The sequence below is a fragment of the Cervus canadensis genome, chromosome 1 (assembly GCF_019320065.1).
Source record: "Cervus canadensis isolate Bull #8, Minnesota chromosome 1, ASM1932006v1, whole genome shotgun sequence".
Lineage (NCBI taxonomy): Eukaryota > Metazoa > Chordata > Mammalia > Artiodactyla > Cervidae > Cervus > Cervus canadensis.
The window spans coordinates 12,912,416-12,932,769 of NC_057386.1; the positions used below are offsets into that span (position 1 = coordinate 12,912,416).

Below are 20,354 nucleotides of genomic sequence, written 5' to 3' on the forward strand. Positions count from 1 at the left end.
CCTGCCTGTGTGGACCCCACAAGTGCCCTGCCGTCTTCTTAGGAGTGCTTCTCTTCCTTCAGGCTCAGGTGGTCTCTTTTCTCGAACCTGCAGCTCAGGGTCAGCTCTGGGTGTGTGCTGCTCTGCAGCCCCTCAAGTTCCGGCCGCCTTGGCCTCCCCACCTTCCATCTTTGGGGGCTTCCCTGCTGGGCCTTGGGCCTGGCTGCTTCTTCCCTCCTCCCACGACCTCTGGGTTTTTGTCCAATTTTCCACTTGTTTGAGGCAGGAGGTCAAACTCGAATCCTGCTCCTCTGCCTGGGCCAGAAGCCACTGTCTCACAGCTTTCCTGCCTTCTCCCAGAGTGTTTCTCGAACTCACGTCCCCCAGTTCCCCATTATCAGCATCCCACGTCAGTCGGGGTCCAGGCGGGCAGCACCTTTCCCTGGTCCTGCCAGGTGATGATATCTTCCTGGTGCTTTAAGTTCCTATAGTTCTTACAAAGTAAGAGTTGAACAGTGTTTGGAATTTGTTACATGTGATTCTGTGATATAATTCACACCAGGGATTAGTTTCCAGTGAAAACTGAAAATCATCTCATAAGCGATCACAGGACATATTTTCATTTCTTTTCATAAAAAGTAGTTCACATGGCCAACAATGAATGCAACTATTTAATGTTGGGATACTTTTTGGAGCCTAAAGTTACACCTGTTACTTAGTGAAGATATTTATGTTGTTTTGTATAATGAGAGTTTTTTTTTTTTTTTTTTTATAATGAGAGTTTTAACTTTGAATGTTTTCTTTAATTTTCAGGGGTCTGGGAGGAGAGCTCATGAGACAAGCAGGTAGGTCTGAGCGACAGAGGCTGCAGGTTATGGGTCAGGGTCCTTTCTTCCCACCACTGAGGGAAAACAAAAGTCCCAAGGGTATTTATTGTTTTCAACCCTGTAAAGTTCCCTGATGGGTTCTTTTGCAGTGACAAACGGCTGGGCCGTTTTCTGGTCAGAATTACCATGGCAGTGCACCTGGCCTGCATGTCGTAACTCCAGGGCTGCCCACTCAGCCCACCGCTTCTCCTGTGTGTGTTCACTCCAGGCTCTTAATTTTCAGCTTCTGTGGGTTTTGATACGTTTTAGTAGCCACGGGGCTGGCAGCGGCTGAGGTGGGATGGATAAGTAGAGGTAAGATGCGTCTACCATGAAGGGGTGATAAAGTTAGGAATGTGAACGTTGCCATCTTTCCCTCTTCAGTATGATCTTTAAATGTAAATGTAGAGCAAGAAACATTTTTTAAAGGTTATGTTTAAATGTTTGCAGGGAACTCAAAAGTTGCCAACACATAAATATTTGGATTTCCTGAAGCTTTTCCAGCTAAACCTACCGGAAAACCCAGGACTCAGTGTTTATCAGGCGCCAGATCGGTCCTGGCTCCGTGCTGCGCTCGGGCACAGGGGAGGGGAGGGGAGGGGAGGGCTCGTGGCGGGGGTTGGAGGAGTGTCAGTTCCTCCAGTCCTTAGAACTGCTCTGTTCAAAGCAGAAGGGCGTTTCTTAGGAGCAGCTGAATAGATTGGTAAAACAGAAAAGAGAATAGGAAGTTTCAAACGTACGTGGGATTTCACGTGTGACAAAGCAGGTGTGTGTTTCCAACCTCGCTGAAGAGGGCAGTTGATAGAGTGGTTGATGATGTCCCAGGGAGCCACATGGAAGAAAACAAAATTGTGTCCCCACTGCACACATACACAAAACTAAATTTCTAATTAACAGATACTTAACTGGTTAATTTCTGATTAAACTTAAGTATAAAGGATACATTTTTTTAAAACTTCAAAGAAATTTTAGGAGAAATCAGAGGATCATGTTGGTCCCTAAAAAACTTCCTACCCAGGAAGTTTTCAGCCTCGCCTGGTTGCTGGGGAGATGCTGGTTAGCTCCACGAGGAGGACACGTCTCCTCGATTGTATTGGCTACGTCAGAGCTGGGTGGCCCTCTGCCGATGGAGTGCCTGCTCTGGCGTGTATGTTGTTACAGCATTTTCAGGTTGCCAAGGGCAGTGTCTCTTAGGATTAAAAATGTGCAGTCTTCTGCCCTTCGGGGCCACTCCTAGGACTTTGCACCCCCAAAACGTGTAGGAGTGACAGGCATCCTGCTGGACAGACGGGCAGTCTGTGTGCTGACAGGATGTATGTGGCCACCTTGTCTGACATGACAGAAGCTGGAAGGAAAGCTGAGCCCGGCAGGAAATATTGGATTAACAGTTTCATAACCATACGGTGGGATGTTGCCCATCTGCTAAAGAGCATGGTCTCCCCCACGGTCAGTTATGTTGTTGGAGAAGAAAAGCAGTTTGGCGGCTGGAGCCGTGGGGGGCCTGTGCGCGTCCTGACTCTGCTGGGACGTCCCTCCTCCAGCCCCCAGACCCCCTCCTGCTGGCCGGCCACGTTTGTGCTGAGGACGGTGGGAGTCAGGAGTGTGAGGAGGCGGGATGGTGTCACCGTCGGGAGCCTTCTGCGCTCACAGAGACTGCGGAGCTGGCTTCCTCGCTGGCCTGGCTGCATTTCAGAGGACAGCCGCCGCCTGTCACTGGTCCCTGGGGGGCAGTGATGGGCACCCCTGCTGAGGCATGGCGGACGTACAGCGTGCACAGGGAGCCTTTGTTGCTGTGTACGCTGAAGTTGGGGTTTGTTGCTGCCAGCCCAGCCTAGCCTGGCCATAATGGGTGCCTGTGGTCTGTGACCCTCTGAGCGTGGGGGGAGGTGTGGGAGCCATGGCCCAGTTCAGCTTAGTTTCGGGGTCAGGGCAGGAGCAAGGTGGCAGAGACGGGGTCAGGGCACAGAACTGGCAGGAGGCGTGCCTGTGCTCTCAGCCTTGAAGGTCAGTGAAGGTCAGCCCAACTTACATGGCCGCCAAAATGTCAGTGGTGGTTTTCTATCTTATTTTTCTGTAGTGCTAGATTTTTCTTCCAGCAAATGCAAACTACTCATTCAGTAGGAGGAAACCCTTAGGCTGTTCCATCGTAGGGACAGAGGTAGGGGTGCAGAGGCCGCCCTCTTGCTGTGTGAATGGGCAGCGTGAGGAGTCGTGCGGGATGGGCTGAGGCATGTGGCCTGTGGGCAGGCGCCGGGCAGGTCAGGTCCCTGCAGTGGTCCCCACAGCAGAGCCTCCTTGGTGCCGAGACAGTCATGTGAGGCCACCACACAGAAGCTCAGGTGGTGGCCAGTGAGTAGCTATACTGGCTTATGTTTCCACGCACAGAAGTGGTAGTTTATTAAAATGGACACTACATTATTTACCGAGGTCGGGAATTTACCAGAGCTTTGAGCACTGTGGCTCATCTGGGGGACTGTCCCATGGGGGTGATAAGTGTTACCTCCTCTGACCCTGGTGCTGACCTGAGGTGGGGGAGGCCCCCCCCCAGGGGAACTTGCTTCTCCGTGGTCCTCATCGGGCGGGTGCCTGCTGCTCAGCCACCGCTCCTGGTCACTTGTGGGTGTCAGTGGTTTGACAGCTGAGTTGTCTGTCCCTGGGGATTCATATGGGGGTCAAACCTGCAGCCTCCACGTGTTGCTCCCTTGTCTCGGCAGGGTTCCCCGAGGGCACCGGCTTGATGCTGCTGCTCTTGGGTCCTGGCACTGCCCCCGAGCCTGGGCCAGGTCTGATGCAGAGGACATGCTGGGGGCTTGCCTCCAGACACCAGCACTGAGGGGGCAGGGGCAGGAAGGCTGGTGTTGGCAGCACTGGGCTCAGGTGCGTCAAGGTGGGTGCTGAGATGGGCACTTTTGGGGAAATGACATTGTGTTCATCCTTTTTCTTCCCAGTATGCATTTTAATAGAAAACTCGGCACTTTCCAAAATGCCCTTCAGAGGTGACGCCGTGATCGGTAAGTGCATCTCTCCTCCAGTGACTCACAGCATGGCATTTTCTTCCAGAACTTCAAAAGTGAAGACCGACCTGTTAAGGTGGATGGTAAACTCCATCCTGTTAGAATCTGTTTTGAAGTTGCTGTTATTAAGAGCCCGCTGTAACCAGGGAGCGTCCCCACAGTCTCCCCACAGAAGCAGAGACTCTCCCTTCTCTTCCAGGGGCTTGCTCCTTCCTCAGGGCTCCCGACTGGGGCTCTGCCTGTCACGGCCGTGCCCAGCACCAGGCACTCTCGGCCATTCCTCTCCCATTTGGGCGGTGCCAGCCCGAGGGGCAGGCTCTCGCAGGACGAGGGGAGAGCCAGAAGCTGCCTTGGCTCTTCCAGGGGTGGCAGTCAGGCCCCGGCGCTGGTCTGGAGCCTCTCCAGGTTCTGACATTCTGTGGCCGCTGGTCACAGAGAGGCAGTAGGAAAAGCCTTGGGGTCACTGCCTCTACTGGGCTGTGCTGGCTTTTTGCTCCACAGCCTCAGAAATTCTGTAACTTGAGCAAAAAGAAAAAAATGATTTAGTGTTTGTTTCCAAGTATGAGATCTAGTTGAATTTTGTGTTTGGTTTTTATTGGTGGGGGGATTGTTCAGGGAAGAAGTACAGTCAAAGACCACTTGAAGCTTACAGGTGTAGTAGGAGAACAAAAACTTGCCCATCATGACAGTTTGCACATTTCAACAGCAGAAAGAAGACTTTCCCCTATAGGTGGAGAGGGCAAAGGCCTTTAGAATTTCATTCGACCTGGAGAACGTGTACCTCAGATTTCCTGCAGGTTCCTCTCAAAGGTCACGGTCTACTTTGACTTGAGAGGTAGAAGATCTGTGTGGTGGTGGTTTTAATTTGATACAAATGTTCTTTACTAGCTGAATGAATTTGTTTCTTTGACAGATGGTTGGCAGTGGCTGATAAACGACACCTTGAGAAATCTCCACCTCATTTCAAGTCACTCTCGACAACGTATAAAGGTGTGGGAAGCAAGGGCTCTCTGGCTTTTGCACTGTGTAGAAATATTTAAGTGTTTCAAAGGTCTCTGGGCATTATGAGTCCCTTTTGTAGACCAACATGATTGATAAAGGCCAGTAGTTATATTTGGAATTCTGAATGATATTGTTTATGTAATTTATGATCAGGACAACTAAAGCAGCCATCATTGACCAGAATATTTAAACTTTTTATTATTGTTTCTAGTTTTATTAATTATATTTGCCTTCCAAACGTGTTCCCTATTGAGTTGTAGAATGTGAGGTTGGAGGCTCCTTTTGTGATGCTCACGTGTGGATGAGCGAACTGCTAGAATCATGACAGGATGTCAGTGTTAATCATGTCAAGTGAGCAAGAGTGTGCGGTGTGTGTCCCAGTCCCAGTGGCCACTACTGTCCTGCCTCAGGACAGGTGAACTTTGGACTAGCAGCATTGCAATCTCTACCCCTGTGCAGAGATAATAACCTTGGTATTGATAACAACTAGGCTTTGATGTGGAGGATGAAGGAGTGGAAGTACATATTGGTCTTTCTTATAGCTTTCCAGCCTCCTGTGTCTCAGCTTTTCTGTTGGGTGAATAGAACATATCTTCAGTCTTCATCCCTTTTTTCATAAGTAACTTTATCGTTCTGTAGAACCCAGGTAGTTTTACTAGTTGAAGTTGAGTTCTTCATGATCAGTGTCAGAATTCCTTTTAAAAACACATCCACAGTTGATTCACACCAGTCGTGATCATGGTTTGGCCTGCTCCTCGATCTGTATGAGGACACCCCTCCCCCAGCACCCCTGTTGGAGCTCCCTGATCTGAAGGAGCCCTGGGAAGAATCGGGCTTCCCTGATAGCTCAGTTGGTAAAGAATCCGCCTGTAATGCAGGAGACCCTGGTTCAATCCCTGGGTTGGGAAGATCCCCTGGAGAAGGGAACTACCCATTCCAGTGTTCTGACCTGGAGAATTCTGTGGACCATCGGGTCACAAAGAGTCAGACATGACCGAGCGACTTTTACTTGGGATGAACACACGAACCCAGCGTTTGCCCCACTTGGTCTTTACGATGGAGAAAGGCTTAGGTGAGTCACTGTGGAGGCGACAGGAGGGGCCAAGGACGTCTGTGTGGTGTGAGCCCCCTTCCTGCGCTTTGCCCCTGAGGTGCCCCAGCCTTGGGTTAGCCCTTCCTCTGTCCAGCCACTCCTGTTCCCAGCACTCCTGGGACCCCAACTCCACTCCATACTAGGCCTCTTCGTGGCTCACCTGGGGGGCCTTGCCACACTGCTTCTGGTGTTTAACACACTTTTCCATCATTATTTCAGCTGGGAAAGAATAAAATGCCACATTTCATCATTGCCTTTCCCATGGAAAGACCTGAAATTTGCACTGTATGGAGGAAGTAACTTTTATATCCAGTGTATTAGTTGCAGAGAACATTAAACTTATGACCACATCTGACTGACAATGATGACAATGACCAGCAGACATACCAGAAAGGATGATGTCATTCAGCCTCTGGGTCTTCCAAACCAAGTCACTGGCCTGACCGCAGGGCCACCTGGCTGCTCCTTGACCAGGAGCCTGCAGCTCACTCACGTCTCCTCCGTTTCAGGAGGCGGCTGTGTCGGCCCTGGCCGCCCTCTGCAGTGAGTACCACGCCCGGGAGCCTGGGGAGGCAGAGGCTGCCGCGCAGGGTGAGTGGGTGTCTGCACTCAGCCCTGCATCCAGTGGGGCTGGGGGCTGGGTGGTTGTGGGGTGCCTGCCGCTCCTGCCGCAGTGTGGACAGGCCTGGAGGGTAGAGAGTGGGCGTCAGGCCGTGAGGACGCCGCCCCCTCCTCAGCCCATGCCATTCTTACCTGGAGCCAGATTTCTCTGAGGCCACGTGGGGTCCACTTTCCCGGATGTTACCACTTTACTGTAGAATCAACTCTTATTTCAGTAGTGTTTTCTTAAATTATGTTTTTAAGTCCACTTTCCCCTGATTTGGACTTTGGAGGCTCCCAGTACTGCGGTTGGGCTCCATGTCTCTGTGGGGACCTCTCTTCTGTCCTGTCCCTGGTCTTCCTCGGGGTCCAGCCTTCATTATCAGGGACTGTTGTCCACACTCATTCCCCAGGCTCTGTCAGCTCAGCGTTGTCCACTTCTGCTGCCTCCCCACATCCTCCTGATTTTATGCTTTTTCCTTGGAGTCTGTTCATTCAGTGATTACTTCATTGACTTTTCTATTTCATGGTTAAGTGCATTTAGAATTTTTGTAACTCACGACAATGCTTTTCTGGCACGTGTCCTTCATGTGTTAATAGCTTATGTGTTAATGTCTCCTCCCCCCATGAACAGTGTCGGTATAACTGTCTTGTGGCATGTCCTTGTGTCAGTTGGGTTTTCCAGAACCACCCTCTAAGCTGAAGTTCATCTGACACGTTACATGGTCCTATTTGTAGTGTCTAGTTCAGGAGTATTAGTTTCATATTAAAAAGCTTTGTATTTACATGTTATATGGCACTGTAGCTTTCCTTTGTATCATATTACAGAATATTTATTATAGTTACTTCAAAAATACATGAAACACTTTAAAAATTATTTTAAGTATGGAAGAATCATGGGTTATTTTTCAGTCGCTAAGTCTTGTCTCTTTGTGACCCCATAGACGGCAGCATGCCAGGCTTCCCTGTCCTTTACTATCTCTCAAGAGTTTATTCAAACTCATGTCCACTGATTTAGTGATGCCATCCAACCATCTCATTTTCGGTCACCCCATTCCCCTACTGCCTTCAGTCTTTCTCAGGATCAGAGTCTCTTCCAATGAGTTGACTCTTCACATCAGGTGGCCAGAGTATTGGAATTTCAGCTTTAGCATCGGTTCTTCCAGTGAATATTAGGGGTTGATTGCCTAAATAACTGATTTGATTTCCTTGCTCTCCAAGGGACTCTCGAGTCTTCTATAGCACTGCAGTTCAAAAGCATCAGTTCTTGGGTGCTCAGCTTTCTTTATGGTCCAACTCTCACATCCATAGATTACTACTGGAAAAACCATAGCTTTGACTATACAGCCCTTTGTTAGCAAAGTGATGTTTCTGTTTTTTAATATACCATCTAGGTTTATCATCACTTTTCTTCCAAGGAGCAAGTGTCTTTTAATTTCATGGCTGTAGTTACTCTCCAAAGTGATTTTTGGAGTCCAAGAAAATAAAGTCTGTCACTGTTTCCATTTTTTCCCCCATCTGTTTGCCATGACATGATGGACCCAGATGCCATGATCTTAGTTTTTTGAATGTTGAGTTTTAAGCCAGCTTTTTCACTCTCGTCTTTCACCTTCATCAAGAGGGTCTTTAGTTCCTCTTCACTTTCTGCCATTTGCATATCTGAGGTTGTTTATATTTCTCCCTGCTGTCTTGATTCCAGCTTGTAATTCATTCAGCCCAGCATTTCACATGATATACTCTGCATATAAATTAAATAAGCAGGGTGACTGTATATAACCTTGTCATACTCCTCTCCCAACTTTGTACCAGTCTGTTCCATGTCCAGTTCTAACTGTAGCTTCTTGACCTGCATACAGGTTTCTCAGGAAGCAGGTAAGGTGATCTGGTTTTCCCATCTCTTTAAGAATTTTCTGCAGTTTGTTGTGATCCATGTAGTAAAAGGCTTTAGCATAGTTAATGAAACAGATACAGATGTTTTTCTGGAATTCCCTTGCTTTTTCTATGATCCAGTGGATGTTGGCAATTTGATCTCTGGTTCCTCTGCCTTTTTAAAATCCAACTTGTACATCTGGAATCATGTATGCAGTAGTCTAAATCTACTTTTTGTGAATTTTTTCAAAAGTTAGAAAATACTTTGTCATTTGATCTTCTGATAGACTTTCCAAATTAGTGATGTTATACTGTGTCCTTGTACCATATGCAGTTTTGCATAAAGAGATAGCACAGTTGGTCCTCTGTATCTGCAGGTTCCACATCTAGAAAGAGGATTTTCATGTTTCAGCTAAAGTGTGTTATTTTAAGTTCCACCAAAGATGTCATTTTAGTGTCCGTGCAAGTGGAATTCCAGTTTTTTTTTTTCCTACCCTAATATATGAGGATCTAAGGTTTTCACATACACATTATAGAAGTCTTGCTGTGTTGAAATGTAAGCAGTGATGACAGGAACCTCTTTGGTTGTGGTAGGTAAAGAGTAAGGGTGTCTGGCCTTCCTTGACCTTCTGAGTTGCCTTTTCAGAGAATAGATGTGGTTTTTCCACTTTACTTCCTTGAATTCTTGAATCGCTTCAGGGCCCCCTTTCCTGTGAAAGTGAAAGTCACTCAATCCGTGTCCGACTCTTTGTGACCCCATGGACTATACAGTCCATGGAATTCTCCAGGCCAGAATACTGGAGTGGGCAGCCTTTCCCTTCTCCAGAGGATCTTCCCAACCCAGGGATGGAACCCGGGTGTCCCACATGGCGGGAGGATTGTTTACCAGCCAAGCCACAAGGGAAGCCCCCTTTTCCTGCGTCTCCCTGTCAAACCTCTGTTTCAGTTGCTCTCTAGTTCCCGCGACTGGCCTTTCCCGTGTGGGAAGGTCTGCTTTCCTAGCCCTGTGTTCTCTCTCAGCCTGACTGACTGCACTGCCCGTTTCTGCCCGACCAGCGGTGGGCGTCTTGTGCGGAGCAGCCCCTGCACCCCTGCTGCCCCTGAGCACCTAGCCCTGGGGCTCCCTCTTGGGACCACATTTGCTCTTGGTCTTTGAGGAAGTATCCTCATCTTCTGAGGAAGGCATTTGTGTCCTTAGTGAATAAAAAACAGAAGTTTGACTGTGTTGACTATTGGTAAAACTGTTGGCTTTATTTTCCCAGGAGTGAAATTGTGTATTAAAATTGCTTATGAAAATCTTACAAGCACCTACTGAAAACCTCTCTTCTTCAATCTGTTTGATTCATGCTGCTTTGACAGCACGTCTGCTCTGGGCGTCTGAGTGGCCCCTCCCTCCTTCAGCACTGTTTGCTCGTCTTCTGGCCTGTACTTGAGGAGTATGTCTTGTGGATACTGGACAGCAGTGGTCACGCTCTGGTCCCTTCTTTTCAGAGGAGCTGGTGAAGCTGTATCTCTCCGAACTCCAGAGCCCTGAGGAGATGACTCGCTGTGGCTGTGCCCTGGCCTTGGGCGCCCTGCCGGCCTTCTTCCTGAAGGGCCGACTCAGGCAGGTGAGGCTGGCCTAGCAGGGCGGGGGTCGTGTGGGGCCAGACACATGAGTGGGGTATGTAGGCTGAAGGGATTCCTGCAGGCCAGCGTGTGCATCCGTAAGAAAGGGGAGGGGAACACCCAGGGCAGCGAGTGGTCTTTGAGAGCCTGGTGAACATTCTAGCCTGAGGAGACTCGGGGGAGCTGACTCCTTGGCTGAGGAGGGAGCCTCAGCCTCCTGGAAATACACCTGGCCTTTACTTAGCTGTGGTGTGCCATCCAACCTTTTCTGCATTAGGAGCAAATGTTTCCAGCCTCGTCTGGGAAGGCTGCCCCCCCGTGGCCACGTGAAGGGTGCTGGGCCTCCCACCCCAGAGCTCCTCCGTGGGGAGGTGCCCTTTCTCCCCAGCGCGGGGTCCTGTGCTCCGGCGTGGCCGGGGGCGGGGTTCTGCTTGCCCTTGAGCTCCACTGCCCTCGGCCTGTCTCCTTTCAGGGGTGACCCGTCAGCTCCCCTCATACCCTGACCTAGGAGACCCTGCCGGCCTCAGCCCACCCAGCCCTCCCCCTCACGCTCCCTTTCCCTCGGCTCACACGTCAGTCACGGTCCTGCCGGCCCACCTCCCAGCCGTCGCTGTGGCCAGGTGCCTGCACACACGTGCCCCTCACCTGTGCTGCCTTCCCCTGCCCCCAACGCCTTGGGATCCAAGGCACCAGACCAGCTTAGGTGTCAAGACGGGGAACAGGCCATCCAAACCCTGCCCAGGGCTTTTCTGTTTGAAACACCTTGCATTTAGAACAGAACTGTCACTCCAGAAGTAACTGGTGAAGATGTGAGAAGCTGGGCGCTTTTGTGTGCCGAGGGCTCCAGCTCCAGGCAGGGGGCGGGAGGGAATGGCTGGCCGTGGGTGCGGGTCTTGCCCTGGAGGGAGGAGGCAGACTGGCAGAGATTGCCTGAGTGCCGGTGATGGGGGTGTGGGTAGGAGGGTAGTTAGGAGCCAGCCGTGGGAAGGGCTGGAGGCACCCCTACCCCACTCGGGGCTCTGTGTGTTCTCCAGGGCATGTGGTCCACCCGGACAAGCCACCGGCCATGCTGTGCTGTGTTCTGGGTGCAGGGTGCCAGCCCAGGTCTCCACTTGCATGCACGGTGCATGCATCTTCAGGCTAGCAGGTCTGTCTTTGCTTTTCAGGTTCTAGCAGGCCTGAGGGCCGTTACCCACATCTCTCCCAAGGACGTGAGCTTTGCTGAGGCCAGGCGGGATGCCTTGAAGGCCATCTCTAGGTGAGCCCCAACGGTTTTTCTCCCCAAAGTCTCTGTTCTCTCAAAAGCCAGCAACCGAGCATGAAGGGATGTTCACAGCAGTTTGTGTAAGAAGCCCCGTGTGTCAGGGGCTGAATCTGTTTTGAGGCAAACATTTTTATTTTCTAGTTTCTTTTCAGAGGACTGTCCGAGAACATGTCAACTCATAGACAAAACTCATAGTTTTGTCATAATTATAATGACTACTTAAACCCGTAGTGCACTTACCTCTGGGTTTTGGGGACAGTGGGCCTGCTCAGGGACTGGGGCTAAGTGTTCTGCTCATGACCATGGCCCCCAGGTTGCCTGTGTGGAGGGAATGCTGACGTATGTCACACACATGCATGTCAGCAGGGGCTGCCCTTTCTCTGACGAGCCCCATGCTGTGCCTTCTGTGGGTGGCGGGGTCGAAGGGACCAGCCACAGACGGCCCCCTGTGTGCCCTGAAACTGTAGACGCTAGAGGTGTGGCTTGGAGAAGAGTGTCGCTCGGCATCACGTTAGTGCGGGAGCATTACCGAGTCTGCTTCTGAGGTTACAGGTCTGTTCTGAGGGCATCCTATCAGGAAAGACACATCCAGCCAAAATGATGAGAACGGCAGGAGAGCTTGCTTGGGATTCTCAGACGTTAGCTGGGCTTCACACGTTTTTAATTTTAGGATTTGCCAGACTGTTGGTGTGCGGGCAGAGGGGCCTCCGGACGAAGCCGTGTGCAGAGAGAACGTCTCCCAGATTTACTGCACGCTGCTGGACTGTCTGAAGGACTACACGACCGACAGCCGTGGGGATGTGGGGGCATGGTGAGGTGGTCGTGCCGTCCTCGTCCGCGGCTCTTCTCGAGTGTCCCACCAAGGCCAGAGGTGGGGCGTCCATGGCGCTGCTCTGACCCAGGCTGGGCCCTTGATTCCCAGGGCAGTGTGGGCGACGGTGCTCTGACTGCGGCTGGGGTTCACATGTCTGCCTGGGACACGGGGCCCCTCTTCCTGCTTTTGTGTGCCGTGTGGCTCTGCCGTGGTTCTCCTTCGTCCTTCCAGAGGGCGCTGATGGCCCTGCAGCAGGCAGCGGGCCTGTCTTGAGTGCAGAGCCATGGTCTCCATCTCGCCTGGTGTGGGCGGCTGCTCAGGGTCTGTTCTGACTGCGTGATGGTGTGTGCTGCCTCCTGGGTGGTGCTCACTCCTTGGCGGGAGGGTGGGTGCCCGGGCGTGTAGGACCTGCCGGCCCTGGTGATGTGGGGCAGTGTTTGTGGTCCCCATTGCCCAGCTGCGCTGAGTGTTCTTTGTCCCAAGTTTGAAATGGTGCTCTCACTCTGGAGTTAGACCAGCAAACAGGAGCTGTTCTACATACGTTTATCTCTTGAAAAGCCAAAAAGCCTTTAAAAGGTTTTTTGCCAGGGGAAAAAAACAAACCAGCTTTGCAGAGTGGGCATGTTCTGTGCATCAGGGTCACGGGGAGACCGGCGCTGCTTCTGTGCCCTTGTGAGAGTTTTCTGGGCCCTGGCCGTTGGTGTTCGGGTGTCAGACAGGTGTTTCTGAGGTAGTGTGTGAGAGAAGCTTCTCGGAGAAAGGCTGCCAGCAGCCTTTGTCGAGCCTCCTACGTGTTTCTTGCCCCGGGTTGAGGGCGCCTAAGCCTGGCCCTACCGAGTGACTGGTGGTCACGTAGCACCTGGGGCAGTAGGCCGGCTCCTCAACCCCTCCTTGTCTCTGCAGGGTCCGCGAGGCCGCCATGACCAGCCTGATGGACCTGACTCTCCTGCTGGGTCGGAACCAGCCAGAGCTGATCGAGGCCCCCCTGTGAGTCTATTCTCCCCGTGTGGGGAGAGGGGCGGCCCGGGCCCTCCCTCCCTCCCGACACCAGGGCCCCTGCCCCTGGCTCGGCCTCTCCTGGGGTTCAGGCCTGTTGGAGGACAGCCAGCTCCTGACCTCAGGGCCCCTGTGCCTGGGCCTGCTGCCGCTGGGGACTGGCCATCCTGTCCTCCGTCGGTTCCCCGGACACTGGGCTACCTCTTGGCACCTTGTTGGCCTGGGGTCACCGTGCCCCCTCCATTGCTCTTGTTGTCGAGGCCCCTGAGGAGACCCGGGCTGGCTTCCTCGGCAGCCCCCCGGTCCAGTTCCTCTGGCTGCAGATGCCTCTTCCTCCCTTTCTTTGAGCCCATAGTCCTGTCAGGCTCACTGCTTGACCTCCTGCGTGGGCTTCCGAGCTGTCAGGTCCCGTCCCACCCGCCGCCGGGGTGGCCCAGGTGCCCGCTCTCGGGCTCCAGACGAGCTGACCCTGGGCTCTGGTCTGCAGCTGCCAGCGGCTCATGTGCTGCTTAGCCCAGCAGGCGAGCGAGAAGATCGACAGGTTCCGTGCGCACGCGGCCCGCGTGTTCCTGGCCCTGCTCCACGCGGACAGCCCCGCCATCCCCCATGTGCCCGCCCGGCCAGAGCTGGAGAGGCTCTTCCCCAGGTACGGGGCCCAGCTCCGGGGCCGGGGGGACCGCCCTGTTCCCCGTGGGGCAGCCCCTCCAGCTCGCACTCCTGTCTTGCAGGGCCGCCGTGGCCTCCGTGAACTGGGGCGCGCCCTCCCAGGCCTTCCCGCGCATGGCCCGCCTCCTGGGGCTGCCTGCCTACCGCTACCACGTGCTGCTGGGGCTGGCCGTGTCCGTGGGCGGCCTGACCGAGTCCACGGTGAGCAGGCGCCTGGGTGGGCGTCCCCGTGAGGGAGCGCTGCCTCCTTCCTTCAGGACCCTCTGCTGGGGGTGGGGGGTGGTGTTCCCCTGACCTGACAGCACATGAGGCAGGAGCTTGGCAGCCCGGCTCCCTGGCTTTTGTTCGGGTCTGGATTCACTCCCCCGCACCGTGAGGGCCCCGTAGTTCCCCAGTCGGTCTCTCCAGGTTCCTGTTCCCTGCTTGTGTGTGGTGTTGGTGGTTCGTTCTGTTCTGTTGTCACCCCCGTGTGGGACCCCCCCGCCCCCCCCGCCTCCCCCGCCTCCCCGCCTCTCATCCATCCCTTGGCCCCGATTGAGTGGATTCGTGGTTTCTGTCACTTCTGGAAGGTTGTCTGCCCTCCTCCCTGCTCGCTGCCTGTCCTTGCCACCTGCCTGCTTCTCTGAAGTTGCTCCGCTTTCTGCAGCTTTGTGTAGCCTGCTTGTTCCCTCCCACGGGTGAATATTTTGTCACTGTTTTTCTGTCCTCAGTTGTGTCTCTTTGCGACCCCCAAGGGCTGCAGCACGCCAGGCTCCCCTGTCCTTCACTGTCTGCTGGAGCTTGCTCAAACACATGAATATTTGGTGTTTCAGTAATTGTATATTACCAAACATTGTTTGATCTGCAATGTTTCTCGTGCTTTTTCCTTGCACATTCATCTCATGATTGCATTTTCCTTTAATAATCATTGCCCACTGTCCTCCCACACTCTGTTTCATGAGCCGGTGTCTGCTGTCGGAGGGAGGCCTGCATCTGCTTTCTTGCTCTGCTGACTCCTCCCTGAGGACTCACCTGTTGAGTGTTGGTTGTATGATGGCGTTTGGTGTTATCCTGAGGGGAGGTGCCTTTGCTTTTGCTCCCTAGCAGCAGTGGTCGCCCAGATGCCAGGCATCTTAAGTAGTGGTGCTTACAAATTTAGTGACAGTGTGTGAGGGCTTGGGTTGCCTCCAGAACCATTTCCCTGATAGGGGTGTCTGCATGCCCATAATGGGCTCCTCACGCCTGGCCTGGACAGCCTCTGCCGGATCCCCATGCTGTGTAGCAGATGTTTCCAGTCTGTCACACAGGCAGCCCGGGGGAGGGGGAACTGGGAGCAGCGTGGTCTTGTGCCTGTTATGAGAACACTTCTCTGTGTTTCAGGTTAGGTACTCAACACAGGGCCTCTTTGAGTACATGAAGGAGATTCAGAATGACCCGGCAGCCCTGGAGGACTTCGGCGGGACCCTTCTGCAGGTCTTTGAGGATAACCTTCTGAACGACAGGTGAGCACTGGTGCTCTCACAGTGATTTCTCAGACCCCCAGGGTCTCACTGCCCAGCAGGATTTTGTGGGGAGGTAAGGTGGGCACAGCCCAGCAAGGGCATGACCCAAGCATGCGTCCCCGGGTCTGGCCGTCACCTCCCAGCCCCTCACAGCCTGCCCTCTGAGCCGGCTGTGTATGTTGGAAGTAAAATGCCAGAGGCTGTGAGCCCAGGAGAGTTTGTCTGGCTCTGGCCTGTGGTGCTTCCTGGTTGTACCTGCCTCCACATTATTGCCGCTGTTCCGACATGTGGCTCACACACAACCGTGACCACCAGAATTGGAAAGCGACCGGTCTTCTCATCGTTTTTGCTGTAGCATTTTGTTAACTGCTTTCCCAAGAAGATGGAGTGTAGACCCCAAAGCCCTGGCTGCAGACTTGGGGATGTTTCGTGCACCTTCTGAGAGGGCTGTTCCTGGACTCGGTGCTTGGCTGGCCCAGGGCGGCCGGGCAGCGGTCACTGTGGCTGGACTGCACACCCCTCACGCAGGCCCTGTTCCTGGGGAGTCAGACAGTCTCGGCAAACAGGAACTCGACCCGGGGCGCTCTGCTCTTTCCGGGAGCAGCTCCCTGGAGGCGTAGATGATACCTAACGAGAGGCACATAAAGAGTGCAGTCTGAGAAGTTGTGACTCATGTCAACAACCATGAAACAACCAAGCACATCTGTCACCCACAGTTTGCCTCCTGAGCCCCCACCCCCACCCCTTGTGGCCCCCCAGCCCCAAGGCAGCCACTCATCTGCTTTCCGTCACTTAGAAATCTGGGTGCCCACATCCTCACCACAGCTGGCCTGGTCGGTCCTTTCACTTCAGCTGATCTGACGGGGTGCGGTGTCTTGCTGTGGCTGTGATCTGCCTTCCCTGCTGACTGAGGGTGCTGGGCCTCTTTTTGGGCACTCGTTGGCTGTCTGCAGAGCATCTTTGGTTAGGTGTCTTATCGGATCTTCTGACCTTTCTTTTTTTTTTTTTTAACTGGGTACTTGTTTTTAACCTGCTGCTGCAGTTTGAGGTTTTCTTACACACATTGGACGAGTCCTCTGTGAGATGTGATTTGCACGTTTCCTCCCAGTCTCTAGCTTGTCTTCCACACTCCTAACAGTCTCTCTGTTAAGACTCCTAAAAGTCTCAAATATTTTACAGTTTGATCAACTTGTTTGTATCCTTGTTCCTTTATGAATTGTGTTTTTTGTGTCATCATATCTAAGAAACTTCTCCTGACTCAAGGCTACACGACTGTCTCTTAGGTTTTCTCCTAGACGTTTCGTAGTTTGAGTGTTCCGTTCAGACCTCAGGTCTGTGTGGGGTTGGAGTCTATGTCCCAGTTTTGCCTGTGGATGCCCTGGTGCTCCACGTGTGGGAAAGACCTTCCCACTGCGTTGCTTTTGCATCATTCTCAGAAATGGTGGGTGTGCGGCCCAGCTTGGGACTCTTCTGTTCCTGGACGTATTTGCTGGTCTTCACACTAGGATCACATGAGCTCTGCCACGATTATGTAAATGAAGCGGTGCTAGCTCTCCAAGTCTGTGCATTCTTCCTATAGCTGTGTGGGCTTGCCTTCATCCTTGGTGTTTGCACATTAGCCTTAGAACTGGCTTGTCGTTTCTGCACGTCCTGCCAGGATATTGGTTGGGGTTGAGCTGCTGGTCGTGCAGGGAGGGCCCGCGTGTCAGCAGCACTGAGTTTCCCGAGTGCGCGGGTCTGCCCCTCCACTGTTCTGACACCTGGTGTTTCACACTTGCCTTCCCCACAGGGTGTCCGTGCCGCTGCTCAAGACACTGGACCAGATGCTGGCCAACGGGTGCTTCGACATCTTCACCACCCAGGAGAAGTGAGTGTTCCCTGTGTTCTGTGTTCAGTGCTGCCTCAGTGGCTCAGCCTCAGGCTCACCTTTCAGAGAACTGTGATCAGATCCAGAGATCAGGCTTCTGGGAGATAGTTTCCTGGTATGTTCAGGGTCAGCTTTTATATACATTCTAAGAGCCACCAAGAAGCATCAGCTGCTCCCACGGGGGTTGGGAGCTCCTGCTGTCCGGACGGGAAACAGCAGGTGGGGCGTTGACCCTGACGGGGGCCTGCAGTCAGCACAGCGGTGGACGGTGGACTGGATGGTGAACGGGGGTCACAGAGGGCCTGTGATGGTCATGGTGCTGGGACCTGGTCCAGGTGAAGAGCCCACCTCAAACAGAGTGGGGCCACTGGGAGGCCGGTGGGGCGGGCGCAGGGAGCGGATCCGTGAGGCCACATCCCTCTCCGCTGGGCTCAGGGCTGCTTAGCTGCCGAGCACAGGGCATTGCCGCTGCGGTGCTGGCCTCCCCATCTGCAGCTCTGGCATCTGGGGCTCATTTTCTCCCACTCCTGAGGTCTCTGCTCTCGGTCACTTGATCTCAGAGCTCCCCCTAGGCTGATAGTGACCCCTAGGCTGAGGGTCATATTTCTGGGGGTTCTTCCACAGCCAGGGCAGCATCCTCATGCTGAGCAGGGCTCGGGAGAATCCTTTGGGCCCTCTGGCCTGCAATTTGAAAAAGGGTAGCAGCGGGTTCTGCCCAGGCCCCCTCTGTGTGCCCGCCGCATCCCCTCCGCAGGCAGGGAGCTGGGCGGTTGCAGGCTCACGTCTTTTGCCGCTCAGGCCTCAGTGGTCCTGTCCTCTGCAGTCTGCCGTCTTGTGAGTTTTGTTCACTGTCAGTTCTTCCAGGTGGGAGTGGATCTGGTTGGTCCCTCTTGCTCCGTCTTCGCTGAGACTCTCAAGTGCTCTTTTAACATCAAAGGGTTTCTCCTTTAATTTGTTGGTGGCGCATCCCAGCATGTTTCTTAACACCTCCTGTCAGAGCAGTAGCCTGTGCATGCACGGGCTGTGCCCACTGGTTGTGGGATGTGATCCTTGTGTATATTGCACGACTGTACTTGCTAAGTGTTCTGTTTCAGTCTTAATTTATTTTCCTGCTTTGAAAACTTTCAGAATGAAATGGTAGGAGAAAGGAGCACTCCAAGTCGTCAGGCTCGCCTCCAGCTGGGGGCTTCCTGGCTGCTGGTGCTGGAGGGGAGCAGCTGGCCAGCAGGTCACTGTGGGGGTGGGGGCACGAGGCCGCCGAGGAGGCCTGTGAGCGCCCAGGCTGGCCCCTGGGAGGGCGCGGTGTTCTCAGGCAGGAAGGCTGGCTGGAGCCGCCGTGGACCTGAGAGGCCTGGAGGTTGAGCTGGAAGGCTCTCCTAGCAGGTCAGGATGCTGTAGCAAGTATCACAGCCCGGGTGGTTGAACACCAGAAACTCATTCCTCCCAGTGCCGAAGGTTGGATGTCCAAGTTCAGCAGAGGGACGTGGTCTTCCTGTGTCTTCAAGTGGCAGAGAGACCACCTAGAGACCACGTCTTCTCTTAGCCCACTGATCCCCTATGGGCTCCATGTCAGCCTCCCAAGGCCCCACCTCCTAATATCCCCACATTCCAAATTAGAATTTCAACATAGTAGACATGAACATTTGGTTCATAGCAGAAATGTTTGGTTTAAGGTGCTTATAGAGCTCGTCCAGAAGAGATGGATCGTCAAGGCTGGAACTCAGTAGAAAGTCCTCAGTAAACGGGTAGTATGTGATCTCATGAGGTCACGGAGTGGGGCAGGGGGGGCAGGTGTAGACAAGTGGCCGGGGTAGGACCGTGGATGAGCAGGGCCTTGGCAGAGCCTTAGCGGTGCCCCACTGTTAGGGACAGGGGAGCAGAGGGGGAGCAGATACACCAGGAAGAAGGTGAGTTGGGGAGCAGCCATGTAGGCTGAGGACGGGAGGGACCTCAGTGTCCAGAACCAGCCTGGGGTTGCGGCTCTGCTGGAGGGGAGCACGTTCCTCTCATGGGCACCCACGCTGGTCCATGGCCACATGTTCTCCTCGGTCAGGCAGAACTGGGGGTGGGGGGATGCCTCTGGTCCCTCCTTGACCCTCCAGGAACCTGGACCCAGGAGTCCGTGGGACCCGGTCATGGTGCAGTCGTCCTCCTCTGATCCTGGGTTGAGCCTGGTGCTGCCATGGCCCACGTTGGCTGGGCTCGCAGTGGGGTTGGGGTTCTGGGTGTTCCTGTTACTTGGAGGCCCCACCAGGGCTTGGTCTGCCCTCCTGTTGTGGGGCCGTGAGGACAGGGCGGGGCCGTGGGGAAGGTGGCTTGTCGCGCGCACAGGACAGTGGGTCTCTGTCCTCTGCTGTGCTTGCGAAGGGGCTGGCTGTGTGCCCTGGTGGGCACCCCCGGGGTGAGTTGTCTTTGGGGGCCACCATCAGCAGATGCTCCCCAGAAGCCCGCCTCCAGGTCCTCTGCTCTCCTTTCAGTCACCCCTTCTGTGTGAAGCTGCTTGCGCTTTGTAAGGAAGAGATCAAGAAGTCCAAAGACGTCCAGAAACTGCGGTCGAGCATCGCAGTGTGAGTTCCAAGTAACTTATTAAGGCAGGAAGGGGAGAGGCCGGCCCAGCAGCTGAGAGCACAGGGTTGGGGGTGTGTGTTCTGATGTTCCCGTGTTCCTGGCAGAGCAGGGGGGCCCTGCCACACCCTGCCCACCCTCGGACCAGCCTCCTGGACAGGTCATTGGGCACTGGGTCAGGGAGCCTTGTCATAGAAAAATTCTCGATTCCCTGACACTGGAGGTCTGGACGCCCCACCGACAGAAAGTGATGCTGAACCTGGGCTGCCTCCCTGCAGGGAGACGGCCCTGAGGCCTGGGGGTCCTCGCAGGCAGAACCTGGGTCCCCTCCCGCCCCGGGAAGTGAAGGTTTGGGGCGTCCTGGGTCACTCACTGGAGTGTGGGGTCCCTGCAGGTTCTGTGGGCTGGTGCAGTTCCCCGGAGACGTGAGGAGGAAGGTCCTCCTGCAGCTCTTCCTCCTGCTCTGCCACCCCTTCCCTGTGGTGAGTGTCTGAGCCCCGGGTCCCGTCTGTGGACACCGGGGCCCACTGTCCCAGCCCCCGCATCGGTGCTGGGGGCTGACGCTTCCCAGTGTTAGCGCAAGTGGACCTTAGTGGAGGGCAGGCCTCGTCGCGGTGGGCGGGGCGTCCTGGGCCTGGTGGACGAGGCAGCTGCCGTGTGATGGTTGAGC

General features: G+C 54.1%; 1 protein-coding gene across 1 annotated transcript in view; it reads left to right on the forward strand.

The window, feature by feature from the left end:
- TBCD (tubulin folding cofactor D) overlaps window positions 1-20,354 on the forward strand; it is a 142,555-nt gene that overhangs the window by 115,256 nt on the left and 6,945 nt on the right. Inside the window, exons 23-36 of the mRNA XM_043464260.1 lie at window positions 793-824; window positions 3,794-3,856; window positions 4,773-4,849; window positions 6,464-6,545; window positions 9,915-10,033; window positions 11,198-11,289; window positions 11,966-12,106; window positions 13,013-13,096; window positions 13,593-13,751; window positions 13,834-13,972; window positions 15,131-15,252; window positions 17,042-17,119; window positions 19,597-19,686; window positions 20,079-20,166. Coding sequence (XP_043320195.1) covers window positions 793-824; window positions 3,794-3,856; window positions 4,773-4,849; window positions 6,464-6,545; window positions 9,915-10,033; window positions 11,198-11,289; window positions 11,966-12,106; window positions 13,013-13,096; window positions 13,593-13,751; window positions 13,834-13,972; window positions 15,131-15,252; window positions 17,042-17,119; window positions 19,597-19,686; window positions 20,079-20,166 — 1,366 coding nt within the window. The remainder of the gene's footprint in view (window positions 1-792; window positions 825-3,793; window positions 3,857-4,772; window positions 4,850-6,463; window positions 6,546-9,914; window positions 10,034-11,197; window positions 11,290-11,965; window positions 12,107-13,012; window positions 13,097-13,592; window positions 13,752-13,833; window positions 13,973-15,130; window positions 15,253-17,041; window positions 17,120-19,596; window positions 19,687-20,078; window positions 20,167-20,354) is intronic.